Raw genomic sequence first — 17,147 nt, forward strand, 5'->3', positions numbered from 1 at the left:
ATCTATAGGGTGATTCAATGGAAACCAAAAGCAGCTTTTTTTTCTTTCTTCCTAGTGATACCTCAGCATTTATTAATATTTATACATGTGAAGGGATTTCTAATACCAGCCGTAGTAATACAAATACTTCAATGGTATGCAACACCAGATACACAGCGAATACCAGCAATGACACAATGAACACCACAAGGTAAATAACAGTTAATCACCCATCCAACATGAACACAGTTATACCTGAATCTCTCTGTATTGTAACCAGATGATCTGAACCTTTGGTTTAACACCAGCATCCAACATTCTTGCTACATTTATAGCTCAGAAAGCTGTTTGCAGTTCCCCTTTAAAGTACACATTTCATATTTGTAGTCTCACATCAAAATGTCATCTATCATGATTGTTTCGCTGCCCCTCTCTTCTCATGCAGTGTTATTTATGAAATGACATGTGAGAAGTTTACATTGAGAAATCAATCAGTTTGGGTTACTGCTTGTCAGTGAAGGGTGATGGCGGGTCCGGCAGCCGAACCAGTTTAGAACGTCTGTTATAGGTCATTTTCAATAACATTTGGCAAATGATGAGTAGTGAAATATTAGCTCAAGGCTGCCACTTCCATTCAAGGATCTTCATCCATTGTGTCAGAAACCCTGATCGGCACATAATTAGCAATGGCGGGACTATTCAATGTTGCTTCGCTTTGTTTACCTGCAGGCCACCCCCACAGTCCTCTAAATAAGGTCACCCTGACATTGATTACCATCAGCACCTGTGTCGTCGCCATTGTCTACGCCACGCAGGATTCCTGCCCACTCACTGTCAAGGTCACGCTTCATGTGCCCGAGCACTTTGTCGCAGATGGTGAGTACGACACGAACACAGGATGTCCATGACGGTTCGTGATATTAATTTACACTGCTATCATGGTAGGTGTTAGCATGCGGACAGTTAGCATGCCGACTACGCACATCAGTCCTGCCTCGGCTTTGGAGCGCGGGACAAATGCAGCGTTGAAGTTCAGTGTCAGGCTATCTCTATCCTCAAACTATTCTATGATTTCGTTTTCCTGCAAAATTTTCCGATGCACCTGAAGCACAGCATTTTTTGTTTGTTTTTGTACACGGCTTACAGAACTCAACGGACAAGCGTATGACCGGACAGAGAAAGAGAAGACAAGCTAACAAAAAAAAACAGACCGGAATGCCAGTTTTCAGTCCTAAACCATATTGACGTCGGAAAGATGGCCTGGACATAAATAATGTACACCCAAGACATGCAAGCTCTAGGCCGGGACATGCGTTAAAGTGCTGAAATAATGAGCGATGTATGGTAGCGAGGAGACAAGCGATAAGGATGTGCAGCGCCATAAACTGGAAAACCTCAGCAGGAGTGACTAATGGGATGCGAAGACATCAGCAGGATCGGGAATGGCAAGAAAGAGACAGAGGGAAAATAACTTGGCATTGAAGTTACAAAAAGGAAAAGTTAAATAAAGTTTTTCAGTTAAATAGTTTTCAGTTTTCTCTGGTAAGTTGTGTGTAGAATGATACATTTGTATTTTTTTGTGATTTTAAATGTATGCTTATGTTCTATTGTCCAATGACAGAAAATAGTAGTCATCCTATATTTGAAGTCGTTTTATATTCTGGTCAATACTAAACACCACCGTGAACACGTCAGTGGAATTTAAGCAATTGGAAAGTGTTGGAAGCTGTAACGTTGCATTGGATGCACCCCCCTCTGCATTTGATTTGTCCTTTTATGTCATTCTCCATGAACCAGGAAGTAGCCTGCTACACAAACGCCTCACTTTTGTTGACCTTCAATCTTGTCATGCTGAGTGGCATTCTAACATTGCAACATGGCCATTTATTGATGTAGTTGCCGTTGTAGTATACCCCATTCATGGTGTTGTTTACATACAACAGATCGAGAACCGCTTTTCACAATAATTGCTACAAGCAGATGTGAAGGCTACACGACAAGCCTCCCAATGTGTCGGCGAAACACGTTGGGCCAGAGAAGAGCACAAGCCGGTGGAAACTTTTCTCGTTTTCCATTTAGATTCAAGCGACTTGTTTAAGTGCCTCCATCTTTATTCATCCTTCCATGACTGACAAAAGACAACGGTAATGTGATCGCCACCTTTTGTGTCCCACTGTGGGACGGGAATCGGTTTTAAATTGACCCGCAGTCCTTTGAATGCCTCTGATAGCCCACCTTCCACCAACCACCTCGCTGTAAAATAATCTTTATGCTAAAGCACAATCCACCCCTCAGCGCTCCCGCTGAATGTAAAAGTCGTTGGCATCAATTAAGGATAATCTTGTTCAGTGATCAGAGTTTAATGATTGGCCCGGGAGCAATGAGAAAGAATGGTCCCACTACTGCACTTATTAAGGAAGTCTCGTAAATATATGCATTATAGCCTTCTCCTTTAAATACAGTCTGGACGAAGGGGAGTTTCAGTTTACGGTGACTAAAGGAAATGAAACGGCATCTTTCCAATGACATTTTACGACTTCTTTTCTTCACAGGAAGTAGTTTTGTGGTGGCCATGGGCGGCCTCCTGGATGTTTCCAACTGGTTGAACCCAGCCAAGCTCATCCTGTACTACCAGACCAATTCGTCCAAACAGTGGGTCCGAGACTACTGCGGACAGAGGACCACAGACCCCTGCGAGCAGGTCTGTGACCAGGACACAGGTTAGTACTTCAGGATGTACTCTGTACTCCGGATGCAAAAACATTGTTGGATACAGTCAAAGCAATGTAATGATCAATATGAATAACAAATAAATACGTTTTGGTGGTTGTTTGATCATACAGGACAGGGAAAATGGAGTTTAGAACACAATCATATGAATATGGTCTGTCGAAAACCCAGGTCTGACTGGAATAGCAAAGCTCTCATTTTACCGGTCCAGCTGCTTTCCTACCCTGACTTATGGTCATCACATTTGGGGAGCGCCCTAAGTAGCCCGCCCTGTGATCGACCTTGGATACGTGAAAGAAGACGGATGGATGGATGGATGGATGGATGGTGTCAAGACATAGTGAATGTTATTATAAACAGCAGAAAACACTTACTCCGAGGCATTTTTTTTCTGCTAATTATTAAACTATCATATTGTAAATGAACCAAATGGTCGGGAAAAGCATATATTTAACATATTGGTAATGTAATGGTAATGGTTTTATTTCATTTGAACATGCATCAGATTACAATTAAATGCATCACATAATCAGTTCACAGTTCCACATGTCCAAAAGGAGTAGGAAGAAGCAAAGCTTATTAAATCCTACCCCTCCATCTGGTACTTTTACAATCAGTAACTGTTACATTTGTTCACTTCCTGCTTTCCTAATATAGTTTAAGTTTTTTTTTTTTTGTTTTTTTTGGTCTTTTTTCACGAGGTGATATGACCATCCAATGACATAATGGGTACCATAGTAAGTGTCAATATAGTGATATGTATAGCACATCATGACTGGTTCAAGACTCCTTGACATCCTTGTATTTAGCAAACATCAACTGCTTGTATTGTTTCTTGAATTGGCTCATCGTTGTGCATTGTTTGAGGGTCTTACTCAATCCATTCCATAGTTTGATTCCACATACTGAAATGCTATGGCTTTTTAACCTAGTCATAGCAAGTGTTTCAAATGTAGTTCTTCCCTGAGATCATATTTCTCCTCTCTTGTATTGGATGACATTTTTAAGTAATTGGTTATTTTTAGCCTTATGCATTATTTTATCTGTTTGAAGATGAACTATATCATCAAGTTGAAGTATTTGTGATTTTAGAAATAAGGAGTTTTTATGTTCTCTGTAGGCGGCATTATGAATTATCCTTACTGACCTTTTTTGCAGTACATTTAGTGAGTGAAGATTGCTTTTATAGTTATTAGCCCATATTTCCACACAATAAGTAAGATATGGTAGAACCAGAGAGCAATAAAGAGTTTGGAGTGATTTCTGATCGAGAACAAATTTTGCTTTGTTTAATATTGAAATATTTCTGGCCACCTTATGTTGTATATTTGTAATATGAGGTTTCCAGCTCATATTTTCATATTGGGCTACTAAGGGTTCTAAAATTAAAATGTTATTGAAAACCTAAAACAATTATCAATAGAATGTAACATAACCTCAGGTTATAACATTTGCAAATATGCTAGCATACCTTATCAACACAATTCTTAACAGTTTATGAATTCATATGCAGGTCATAAATAAATCATTCCTCACAATAGGCGGAAGCAAGTTTTTTTTAACTCGAGTGTTTCAAGAAAAAAAAAAGGTCCCCCATCGCATGCTTTTTCAAATCAAAGAGTTTTGAGCATAATTGTGCTGACATTAAAACAACTCTTAAGCAAAGCTCGGAGTGCAGAGTGTCACGTTGTCGCACGAGTGGCGTCGCTCCCACTGGTATTTCACGGCCACTACATCAAGCCTATAAGCTCATTAGAATGGATTACATCTGTAATGTATGTGAATGAATGTCGCCGTGGTCAAGGGCGCGGTGGAGGCTGATGCATAATGGATTACAGCAACAGATACTCAAATGCGTCACAATGCCGAAGATGGAGTTTGTGGATTGTGCTGCGTTCAGGATGTCCGCCGTGTGTTTATACGTCGGGGAGACCGGTGATCGTCCTAATTCAATTTGCAGCCGTTTACTCTCTAGCTAAATTTGGAAGATTCTCCTTGTAGTAATGCCTCGCCCTTTCTCCTTGTCTCTCCCAATTTATTTCCCCTTTCATCTGTCCTTTTCAGCAGCGAGATTATTTGATGAGAGATTGCCCTCAAGTGTGTTGTATCTCTTCCTCGGGGGCAAACTAATCTGTCCGCTAGCACAAATTAAAGGTGCTCTTCAGAAAGTGCTTTCTATTTCCATCATTGTCCTCTCTGTGTAAGTAATGTAACATCCTACACATCCACCACCAACAATGGTGGAGGCTCTCAGTACAAAAGTAAATCGACAGTGCCTCTGCTGGTTGCAGCCCAGTACTGCACTCTTGTATCTCCATCCATGCCCATCCCGACTTCTAAATACATTGACATTTGAGCTAGATCCCTCGAGCCTACTTTCTCTTCACGCAAGATATGCACATTTAAGCTAATGTTACATATTATTTATGCATTTTCAATCATAAGAATATTCTAAATGAATAAAAATACAAATACAGTTTAATACATTAATTCATTCATTTTCTACCGCTTATCCTCACAAGGGTCGTGGGGGTGCTGGAGCCTATCCCAGCTGTCTTCGCACGACAGGTGGGTTACAATCACAAGGCACATATAAACAAACAACCATTCACACTCACATTCATACCTATGGACAATTTGGAGTCGCCAGTTAACCTAGAACACCCACGCATGCACAGGGGGGAGAACATGCAAACTCCACACAGAGATGGCCGAGGGTGGAATTGAACTCTGGTCTCCTAGCTGTGAAGTCTGTGCGCTAACCACTCAACCGTCGTGCAGCCCCCAGTTTAATACAGTATAATATATTCACGACGCATAGTCTACAATGGCCACAAGGTGGCACTATAGTAACACACACCAGACGTTATTTCATTGACTAACTCAACTTTGAATCTGCAACGTTATTTTTTGTCCGCACGTCCATAAGAAATTTACTGGAACACACACAAGTCTTATTTGGCTTATTTTCTCAGATGGCATCTCGTATATTGGGTAATACAAGTGTAAAGGTGACTATAGGGGTGTTATTTCATGTCTACAGGGCTCTAGTATATCAGTGAATAAGTCATAATTACCAAGTTGTCTATGCTGTACTAGGGGTTAAACACTGTAGTATATATACCACATACCATGTCTATATAGCCATAGAACACAGTATTCTGTACGCCATGAAAAATCAGTCAAATTCATCACAAATGTATGGGATTGAACGAGTTAAGCATGTTGGGGGGGTTGGAGGGTGGGGTCAACCTAACCATATTTTAGTGAGTTATTACCTACCTTAATTAACCTATTCAGCCCCAATTAATCCTTTGTTTACGTGAAACACCTCCTCACCCAACGTCTTCCACTAGTCATTTCCATGGAAACGACAAATGACACCAAATGAAAAGTAGGTGAAGACATGATTTGTAATTAGGAACACAAAAGAAGCAAGGAGATCGGCGGGTCTTCACGAGGATACTTATGATGATGGATGCTGTAATACATTTCTCCTTAGTAGGGCATTTAGCGGCTGGATAGGATGAATTGGCTAATAATGGGGAACCTCATCGTAATAAAATGATAACTCCAGTCATTACGTTATTAAGGCGACATCATCAATGGACCGCGCACTGAGTTCTGCGTTTAATTGCCGGCGCCTACTCTGGGGTGATGATATAATTATAATGTATGTTTCAAGTAATGATATAGGCGCGCTGATTTTTAGCATGGGCACTCTATTACATAATGACGGCATATCATGAAGCAAAGTTACAAAGAGCAAAGATGGAGTGACAAGTGAGAGTTTAAATGCTGGCTTTGAGAGTACAGTAAATGGCACTGCTAAATTATAGTTGCCGTGTTTATTTTGCTAAACTGCAGAGAGGATGGACATTAATTGGTAGCCGGCGATAATTAGAGAGAAACTCTTTAAATGTAACAACTTTATGTTTTAACTTTCTTCATGACTTGGAGTGCAGGAGCAAGTGGAAAGGAAAGTGTAGCTCTCTTTGCTCGCATGAAAAATTACACTTTACAACATAGCAACAAACCAACCAATGTTGTAATATCCGTGAAGAACAAACTGCTCAGCCAGCATTAAAAGCACAGTTTCACACCAAGAGCAACAAGATAAGCAGCATTTTAAAGCGCATGGAGAGGTAGATTAAGATGCTGAATGTTGGCAAGATACAGTTGTACCTCTGCTTTTGTCATGAATGCCTTCCAAAAGTTCAGACGGAAACTGGTATGCACAAAAGCCAAGGCAATTTTTGAAATAGGAAATAATGTTAATAGTTCCAGACACCCCAAAAAATTAACGAGAAATATGTTTTATTGAGAATAATTAGTTTTGCACACATAACACAAGAGATGGAACTTATTGTTGACGCGGACTTCCTCGCGGGATTGGATTCAATACAGTTTCTGAACTTCCTTATAAAACTGCTGGCCTTTGCAACTTTCTTTGGCCCCATGGCAAGTTATTATATTCATTCATTCATTCATTCATTTTCTACCGATTATCCTCACAAGGGTTGCGGGGGTGCTGGAACCTATCCCAGCTGTCTACGGGCAAAAGGCAGGGTACACCCTGGACTGATAGTCAGCCAATCACAGGACACATATAGACAAACAACCACTCCCACTCGCCAATTAACCTAGCATGTTTTTGGAATGGAATGGTTATGGGAAACCAGAGTACCCGGAGAAAACCCATGCCTGCACAGGGAGAACATGCAAACTCCACACAGAGATGGCAGAGGGTGGAATTGAACCCTGGTCTCCTAGCTGTGAGGTTTGCGCGCTAACCACTTGATCACCGTGCAGCCTATTTTATTTCATTCATTTATTCATTTTTTACCGCTTATCCTCACGAGGGTCGCGGGGGGTGCTGGAGCCTATCCCAGCTGTCTTGGGGCGAGAGGCGGGGTACACCCTGGACTGGTGGCCAGCCAATCACAGGGCACATATAGACAAACAACCATTCACACTCACATTCATACCTATGGACAATTTGGAGTTGCCAATTAACCAGAGTACCCGGGAGAAAACCCACGCATGCACTCCAAACTCCACACAGAGGTGGCAGAGGGTGGAATTGAAGCCAGGTCTCCTAGCTGTGAGGTTTGCGTGCTAACCACTCCACCACCGTGCAACCTATTTTATTTATTTTACTTAAAAATGCATGGACAGTGGGTTAGCAACATTTCCCCAGGTAGAACATATACCCAGGATCGAGGGGTGCAAGGGTTTTTACAATTTTCACATTTTGCAAGACATTTTGAATGAATAACGACATATTAATACGTCTTTGGGAGTGGGCGGTCGGGTTGCAAAAAATGTATACAAACGTCTTTGGTAGCGAATAAGTTCAAAACCATTGAGTCGAAATAGTAGGATGCAGGGCAGCTTATTTTATTTGAACCTTTTAAAGGCAATATAAGCTTTAATATGTATTTTTATTTTTTCCCCCCAGTGAGTAACTATAAGCCTGAAGCCCAGATAACAGCAATGTGATTCATGCTTCCCAAACTGCAGTCATTCTTCATCAGCTGGAACGTAGTCTTGGGTGCAACTACGATCCTGCCGTGGCATTATTGCTTCTTATGTTGCTTTTCAACTAGGCACCTTTTACCGCACAAAGGGCAATCAGAATATTTGTTGCCGCTCTTTGGCCACATCATATAGCTGCCGTGCCCCCCCCCCCTGGAGGTAGCAGCGGAGGGCCTATAAAGTCAGCCAGTAAATTATTAAACAGCAGGTGATAAAATGTGAATGGTGTTGCCTGCATGGCCATTACACATTGGATTTTTTTCCGCTGTTATGCTTCCCCAAAAGCGGGCCAAGCGGGAGCGGTCATCACCGTTTATTTGGAGATCAGTTGAGGGTTTTTGTGATCTGACCTAAGACTTCACAAATGGCATCCTCTGGAACGCCATCATACTTTCATTGTTGTCTTTTTTTTTATACAGCAATGCAGGTTCATATGCTTTTGGTGCTAGGATAAAGTGCTGCTTAGAAACTGACAATTACATGAAGCACACTGCATACTGTCTGTATTTCTATTGTGGAAAAAAAAACACTTGAGGATTAAATGGTACTGTTCTAAATGGTAATTTATTCATCTTCTGACAATAAACGTCTTTTTTCCTCTCTCCATCTCAGGAGAATGCAGCTGTCATGAAGGCTATTCGCCGGATCCCGCCCATAAACACCTATGTGTTCGCAGCGACTGGGGTCAGAATGAAGGGTAGGTTCGGCCTTGCACGTGGGACCGCACTGCTGACCTTACATAAGCACCCACAAGTTGTTCTTTAGCTGTATGAGCATACATACGTACATTATTCAAGGGACCGTCTGCGGTCAATTCCTTCAGCTGCCTAGAGGGCGCCAACATCGGGACGTACGAAGCACATGAAATCCCGCCGGAATGCCGGCGCTGCTTCGACAACAAAAGTACAGGACACATCCCCAGACTGCTAGATGATCTCCAGCTGCTTGCTACACTGGACTGCTTTTGTCTGCCTGCACGACGGAGCCTATCCCAGCTGTCTTTGTGCGACAGGCGTGGTACACCCTGGACTGGTGGCCAGCCAATCACAGGACACATATAGACAAACAACCATTCACACTCACATTCATACCTATGGACAATTTGGAGTCACCAAATAACCTAGCATGTTTTTGGAATGTGGGAGGAAAAAAGCCAATCAAACCCATGTAGCTAAAATACTAAATCACCTCCACCTGTCGTCTGCTGGATCCCATCCAGCCACGGATCCAGTTCCCGTTCACCGTTTTAGGGAAAGGCGCTGACAGACGGTAATCTGAGCTCCATGCAAACACGGCAAGGGATGCATCTTTTTATTGGGCTGCAATACATCTTTAGATTAGATCCTGTATGAATGCATTGGGCAACAATATGGTGATGTCACTCACTTCTTCTGCTCAGACCTTGGCCGTATGCTAACCTGGAGAAAGGTTATGACCTGGTAACCGGAGAGCAAGCCCCCGAGAGAATCTTCAGGTAAGTTCTTTCTTTACTTCTGGAGCATCTCAAATGTGCAAGCATGACCTCTGTTGACCTTCGTCCCAGTCGTGTTGTTTTTTTTTTTTGTTGGCATGTGTTTGTGAGGCTGATGGAGCATACGGATGCCTGCAGTGAAGCAGAGACACAGATGGATGGACGGGATAATGCAACTCGTGCTTGGTTGTATGGTTTTAGTTCGAGCCCCCCCGCTCCTCAGCCCCCACCCCATGGGTCCTCTGGTGTGGAGAGATAGCCTCAGGGCTGGTCCTAGACTCCTTCAAATGCTTTTACTGCCATTCTTGGTAGACTTCCCTTTTGTGATGGGATCATATTGGAAGTACAGGACAAAGTCCGATTCCAGCATTTTTGCATAGTCAACTTTTATTGGAATAAGTAAAATCACCTAGAAAAATCACATTATAATTAATATTTTTGCACTAATTACACAACCTGCCAGTTATTTATTTTTTTTCGCTCCCGGCGAATAAAATGTGTAGGACATGTGTGATTTAATATTTAATGAGATTTAATATACAATAAAATTAAAATTGTAAAAATATTGGAAAGTCAGTTCGGGCTAATTCAGCAATCAGAGAGTCGTTTAAGTTTGGCAAACAATATGACATTTTTGCTAGCATAAATGTCAACATAACATAAAGAGAAAGAGAACATGAAAGCATATACTTAAAAATAAAAAATAGAAAGGTGCCCAATGCAAAAAAAAAAAAAAAAAGTAAGCTACCGTCCAGCCTCGTACGGGTGGAACGCCGTTCTCTATTCTTCGGGATGTTTGTTTGTTGTTTGCATGGTCATGTCTGTCCAAAGTAGTTTGCTTGAAAATGTACGTCTCGTGATTGTGCTAACGCAGATCACTCTACAGTCTGGGTCAAGGCTTGTGGCTGCCCGTCAGCAAGAGCTTTGTGGTGCCGCCGGTGGAGCTGTCCATCAACCCCATCGCCAGCTGCAAGACTGACGTGCTGGTGATTGAAGATCCGGGGGAGGTCAGGTCAGTCGGAAAATAGCTGGTCTGTTTCTGCTGTGGATTGTTTTTGTTACATAATCCTCATAAGCACGGACACGAATTACAAGGATCTTACATTGGGATGAAGGTAGTGATTGCACCATTACCTTTTTGGGGTTTTCTTGCTTTCAAAAATATACATATATATAATTCAATTTGGTTGAAGTGTTTTTAAATAGTCCTATATATTAATTTTGTTATTAAGAACAACAACATCTATGTTTTAGCATTTATCTCTATACAAGGTACATGCACCCTATCCTTCTCTAGGAAAAGTGCTGACATTTACCTGTAAAAGTCTGACCACCTGGTGAGTTTGGGTATATAAGAAGCAAAGCTTATTAAATCCTACCCCTCCATCTGGTACTTTTACAATCAGTAACTGTTACATTTGTTCACTTCCTGCTTTCCCAATATAGGGTTTTTTTTTGTCACGTACCAAAGTACGAGGTGATATGAGCATCCAATGACATAATGTGTACCATAGTAAGTGTCAATATAGTGATATATATAGCACATCATGACTGGTTCAAGACTCTTCATCCTTGTATTTAGCAAACATCAACTGCTTGTATTGTTTCTTGAATTGGCTCATCGTTGTGCATTGTTTGAGGGTCTTACTCAATCCATTCCATAGTTTGATTCCACATACTGAAATGCTATGGCTTTTTAACGTAGTCCTAGCATATAAGTGTTTCAAATGTAGTTCTTCCCTGAGATCATATTTCTCCTCTCTTGTAGAGAAGTATTGGATGACATTTTTAGGTAATTGGTTATTTTTAGCCTTATACATTATTTTAGCTGTTTAAAGATGAACTATATCAGCAAGTTTAAGTATTTGTGATTTTAGAAATAAGGAGTTAGTATGTTCTCTGTAGGCGGCATTATGAATTATCCTTACTGACCTTTTTTGCAGAGAGCAATAAAGAGTGTGGAGTGATTTCTGATTGAGAACAAATTTTGCTTTGTTCAATATTGAAATATTTCTGGCCACCTTATGTTGTATATTTGTAATATGAGGTTTCCAGCTCATATTTTCATCTATTGAGATCCACAGAAATGTATTTTCCTTCACCCTTTCAATGTCTACATCGTCTATTTGTATTTGCTGGTGTGTGCCCTTTCTGCTGTTACCAAACAGCATGATTTTAGTTTTACTTAGGCTCAAAGGCAATCTATTATCATCAAACCATCCTTTTAGTGTGACCATTTTTTCTCTGGCTTTTCTAATGATTTCGTTTGTACTCCTAATATTCAAATGAATTGGAACCAAACATAAATGACATGTATGATACAGTTTCTTAAAAAGCAGGATGAGTTGTAGACGTACCATATTGACCCAAATATAAGAGCAATCCTAACAATTGTGTCGTCTTATAGTTGTGGACTACACTTATTTTATCCGTGCAAACCAAACAGGCGGTGCCAAAGTTCTTCCTTTAAACATGGACCCCTCCCCCGGAGGAGAGACTAAGTAGAAAAAGTGTCTTGAAGGTTGGTTTCAAGTTAGAAAACACAAGATAGTGGCGATCAGTGGTCAAGCAGTTAAAATAAGGGTTGTCTTAAATTCGGGGTTGTGTTATATTTGGATCATTATGGTATTGCAAATTATATTTTAAGAATAATGTCATGAAAACGTGTATTTAAGAATAAAAAAATCACAGTAATGTAAGTTTCTTCCTTAGTTTGTTTTTTAGACTTGCCTTGCAATAAGGACACACGACTATTATGGCCTCCTTATGATAAATATAAATAGGTGGCGTTTTATCCTAAGTCTCAGTCTACTGTATGATTAGTGTTAAAAATACCTCCCCAAAGGATTAATCACTTAAAAGAATATGTAAAAAAGTTTGAAGATAAATGACTAGGCTTTTAATGACTGATTAAAAGCCCACTTCAGGTAACGTGGCGTGTTGTTCTTGATGAGTCTGTGTAACATGGGGACATCTGTCAGATTGTCATGAATAATGCAGTGACGTCTCATTATCCAAAGCACCTTTTTGTCCTCATGGGGAGCGTTTGGAGTTGGTAGCTGGTGGCTGGTAGCTGGTGGTGAGTTTTAATGCAGCATTGATGTCATTTAGGCCTGTGATAAATGTTGCGGGGAATTATGCCGGAGCCGCTGCTTCTCAAAGCGCAACGTTTCATTTAAGCCCTTTTACAAAATGAATTTGGATGTTTTAAAGCTGGATCACGTCAGTCGATGTTAAGGTAGAAGTGGAATCATTGATTATATGACCAGATAAATAAGGGGAAAAGAATCACATGGTAATAAAGCCGCTGAATGTTGACCAATGCAGCTACTGCTGTAAATAAATGCACACATGAATACAACCCACGCCAAGAGGTTGTCTACAGCCACAAGGAAGTCTGTGATGAGTTGAATAGAGGCATTCATTGGAGGAATTACGGTATTGATAATGTTGGGAAAGTGTCAACAATACTACAATTATATTTATTGGGATGCCTTTTGCGGCGATGGGCAAACTTGTGGACTCGTAGGTCTCATTGGGTTAAATAATGTGGTGGAGTAGTCATCAAACAACAACATACTTGCTCACGGTGCAACAAAGCAAATCCACCTTGAGTTAGTAACAACTAACACATACTGCAAAAGTGTTCTTTCTATATTCTGAAAAACACAGGAGGAAGAAGCAAAAGCCACTGAAAATTCTCAGGATGAATTAGTACATATTTCCATAATATTATTGGTATACAATCTATGCAAGTATCAAACTTAAACATCTTTCACCTTAAAACAAAAAGTTGTATATATATTTTTTTATTTATTGTATATTATATATATTGTATATTTTATATATATTGTTGTATATATATTTTATATATATTGTTGTATGTTTATGTATATATGTATACGTTATGTATATATATGTATATATATATATATATATATATATATATATATATATATATTTGTGTGTATATATGTGTGTGTGTGTATATATATGTATGTATATATATATATGTTAGTGTATATATATATGTGTGTGTGTGTGTGTATATATATATATGTATATATATGTGTATATACATATGTATATATGTGTATATATGTATGTGTATAATAAATTATAAAAATTAATTAATTTATAATAAATTATAAATAATATATTTTATTTAACAACATTTATTCGTCTCAACAAATGAACAATGGCACAACAGAACAATGGAATAAGAATTTGGCCACAATATGAATATGTTTTGTTTCCAATTGTAGCTGACATTGTCTTTAAACCAGGATTTTTAAAGTCGGATATTTTACACGTTTTAGAGTTTTGAATGTTCACCTTGAGCTAACTCCAACATGACTGACAGCTGTAATGTTTTTCATTAGTAGAAAAAAATGTCATCTTAAGTCCCAGCAAAGCCAAAGCCGTGCCACCCCATGTGATGAATGACGTCCCTCGGCGTGATCAAGCGAAACGTCAAAATGTGCCGTTACTCAGAGCGAGTGACACCACAAACAAATTCATAAATCCACCTTGCGGGATCTCAAAAGATGTGCATATCTTTATTTTATCACTGCTGTTTTCCACCTACTATCCTTACCCCTTCGTGAGAACAGTTTTTTTTTTTTTTTTTTTTTGCAACAATATTCAACAGGAGTCAGCATATTTGCGAGGAGCATTAATCAAGTGCAGGGGCGCACCAATAACGCACTCTGTAATCATGCCGCCGCACTGCTCTAACTTTGGGCAGTGTCCCTCGCTCGTTCATCATGTGCACACGCCAGGGAGATTTATAGCAAGTACATTAGTCACTGTTTGGATGCAATGAATATGCTTCGGGGGTCGGCCGAGTTCCAAAAGAATTGATCTCACTTTGCACACAATTTGGAAATTCTACCTGGAATAAGTCTTTGTCTATTTTGGGAGCAAAGGTCCAGGATGTACTACGATGACTCCTCAGCAGGAATGTAAGTCACTGATATCCATCGGTGGGTTTACTTTTAGAAATTAGAAGCATACAGTCGTCCCTTGCCGTTTCTTGTTTCCAACATTGGTCCCTCAGTTAAAACGAAAAAATAATATTTTAATAAATGATGCCTGTGTTGTGGTTAATTATGGCCTACTGGTTAAAAAATATAGAAAAACAAGTCGTGTGTAGTATTGTGGAAACTACAGGTCAGTACATTGATATTAACATTATTACATTGATGAGACATTACATTAACACTGCCTGGAGTCAGCCATAGCCTGTTTAGCATGATAGCATGACATGTTTGCCTCCCGTTCCATGTGGAAGTGGTGCGTTTTTTGCTTCTTTCTCTTTCTTTCTGAGTCCGTTTGAAATTCATTTTAAAGTTTAGAATTCAAATACAAATTGGAGGCTAACTCGTTAGCTCAGTGGGATGCTATGCTTAAAGCGGCAGCGGTCTCTTGTGTCCATTTAGTGATCTCGTAAAGTTGCGCTGTGTGGTGTAAAGAAGTAATAATAGGAGTGCCAATGAGTGTAAAGGGGGTCATTTCATGTCCACGGGGCTCTGATGGTAAAAACTGTCTTAATCTAGAAAGTCTTTAGAGTCCGACTTTGCAAAATTCACTTATCACGGTTGGGTCTGCAGCCAGTTAACCGTGATAAATGAAGGATGAATATACAGAGTTTCCCTCTCCTGACTTATCCCTTTCATTCATTCATTCATTTTCTACCGCTTTTCCTCACAAAGGTGCGGAGGTTTCTGGAGCCTATCCCAGCTGTCTTCGGGTGAGGTTGCTAGCCAATCGCAGGGCACATATAGACAAACAACCATTCACACTCACATTCATACCTATGGACAATTTGGAGTCGCCAATTAACCGAGCATGTTTTTGGATGTGAGAGGAAACCGGAGGTCTGCACGCTAACCACTCAACCGCCGTGCAGCCAGACTTATCCCTTTTAAATTGTGATTTCTCATCCAACCAATTGGCATAAATACAATTGATGCTATCGATCTCCTGGATGACTGTTGATCTCTTAAGGCTCTGCACCCTGTTTCAGGATTCCGTATGAAAAACAAACGTGTTAGCCATTAGCCGTTCCAAACTGTGCATGTTTCCGACACGTATTTAGATGTTACTCATGATCTCCGAGCTCCCACCCATGGCCAAAAATGTAAATGTTCCACTGTCTGACCCCGTAAATGTTTAGACTGAATTGTTAAACGCAGCATCGGGACGGGGCCAGCAGCCACATGCCAAGACATATTTGACTATGTCCTGGTTAATGAGACACATTGTTTTACACCGGAATGTCCCCAAATCCTGGCTGGAAGTACATATTTTACAGCATTTCTTCTCCCATTTGGACTCCCCAGTAAAAGTCTCGCTTCCCTTCCCCAATTTGTGTCTCTCTATGCAGAAAGCCAGTTGGTATGCACTTCACAGCTGAGGCAAGCCAAGGTTTTTTCTCTTGGTTTTTTTTTGGCCTGCCTCACCTTCTCCTTGCTTTGTTTTTCCTCTATATTAAGGAGTCATTTGTCAATGCTCGGAGATCCTGGCAGAAAGGAAGGATGTCCCATATTGCCTTTCTAATTGCAAATGCCGTGCCATCAAACACAAAGGACGAGGTCAAATCGCAGAAGAATGCATGATATTTGTTTTTTTTGCTGGCGGATATAAGATCCAACATAGAAACGAGCAAGATGTTTTTTTTTTTAGGTCATTGTTTAAAAATAAACAGAGATAAATAAAAAGTGCATACGGTAGACAATTAAGGACATGATGAGAGAGCTTGTCTCAATATGCAACCTTGCACTATGGACTTCCTGTTTTCTGCACAGTTGCATAACGGCAGTGAGAGAAACCTAATAGAGTTAGAAAAATGGACAGAACATTTGTACCGCTTTTCCAAGGGCTGCTTTCAACAACTGCGGCCAAACAAACCTTGGGAGAGGGACGCAAACCTGCATCTGTCGCCGGAGTCGCCGGAGTTGCTTCCACTGGACTTAAAGTGGTTCAAGGATCCCCTTGGTCTTTTTTTAGAGGTACTGAAAAGTACATCTAATATGTACTCTTGGTTGCCATGATAACCACTGACGTAGATTCTTTTCTTTGCCCGTCCTATTCAGTTTTGAGTACCGTAGTTATTCTGTTTCGGGCCTACATGCTGTGCGTACGTCCAGGTACGTAGCTTTAACTCCTCCACTGCTTTGGCTGAAAGGTGAGGTGTACAATATGTGGCCCCAGGGTGTCATTAGTGTGTGGGTCATGTACACTGCATGGCTGTCTTCAAATGGCAAAGTGTATGGAGTGTATACTGTACTGTACATCAAGTCCGTCTCCAAGGAGCTTGGCAGGAGCTGTAAAAAGACGAGCAAAGCAGGTCTAAGAGCTTTGCTTTAGTGGAGGCGTACTCGCCAAGGATGTTGCTGCCTGTTCATCAGACACGGCCAGGAGAATT

At 40.5% G+C, this 17,147-nt stretch overlaps 1 protein-coding gene across 3 annotated transcripts in view; it reads left to right on the plus strand.

Moving 5' to 3' along the window:
* Positions 1 to 17,147, plus strand: part of astn2 (astrotactin 2) — a 208,541-nt gene that overhangs the window by 100,889 nt on the left and 90,505 nt on the right. Inside the window, exons 6-11 of one of the 3 annotated variants that reach the window (XM_078793956.1) lie at positions 709 to 855; positions 2,532 to 2,699; positions 8,860 to 8,944; positions 9,647 to 9,720; positions 9,814 to 9,904; positions 10,605 to 10,730. In XM_078793956.1, coding sequence (XP_078650082.1) covers positions 709 to 855; positions 2,532 to 2,699; positions 8,860 to 8,944; positions 9,647 to 9,720; positions 9,814 to 9,904; positions 10,605 to 10,730 — 691 coding nt within the window. Of the gene's footprint in view, positions 1 to 708; positions 856 to 2,531; positions 2,700 to 8,859; positions 8,945 to 9,646; positions 9,722 to 9,813; positions 9,905 to 10,592; positions 10,731 to 17,147 lie in introns of all 3 variants that reach the window. The other 2 variants (XM_058048853.2, XM_058048863.2) reach the window with 2 other exon arrangements.

This window comes from Doryrhamphus excisus, linkage group LG10, assembly GCF_037039965.1.
Source record: "Doryrhamphus excisus strain RoL-2023G ecotype Guam linkage group LG10, RoL_Dexc_Guam_v1.1, whole genome shotgun sequence".
Classification (NCBI taxonomy): Eukaryota; Metazoa; Chordata; class Actinopteri; order Syngnathiformes; family Syngnathidae; genus Doryrhamphus; species Doryrhamphus excisus.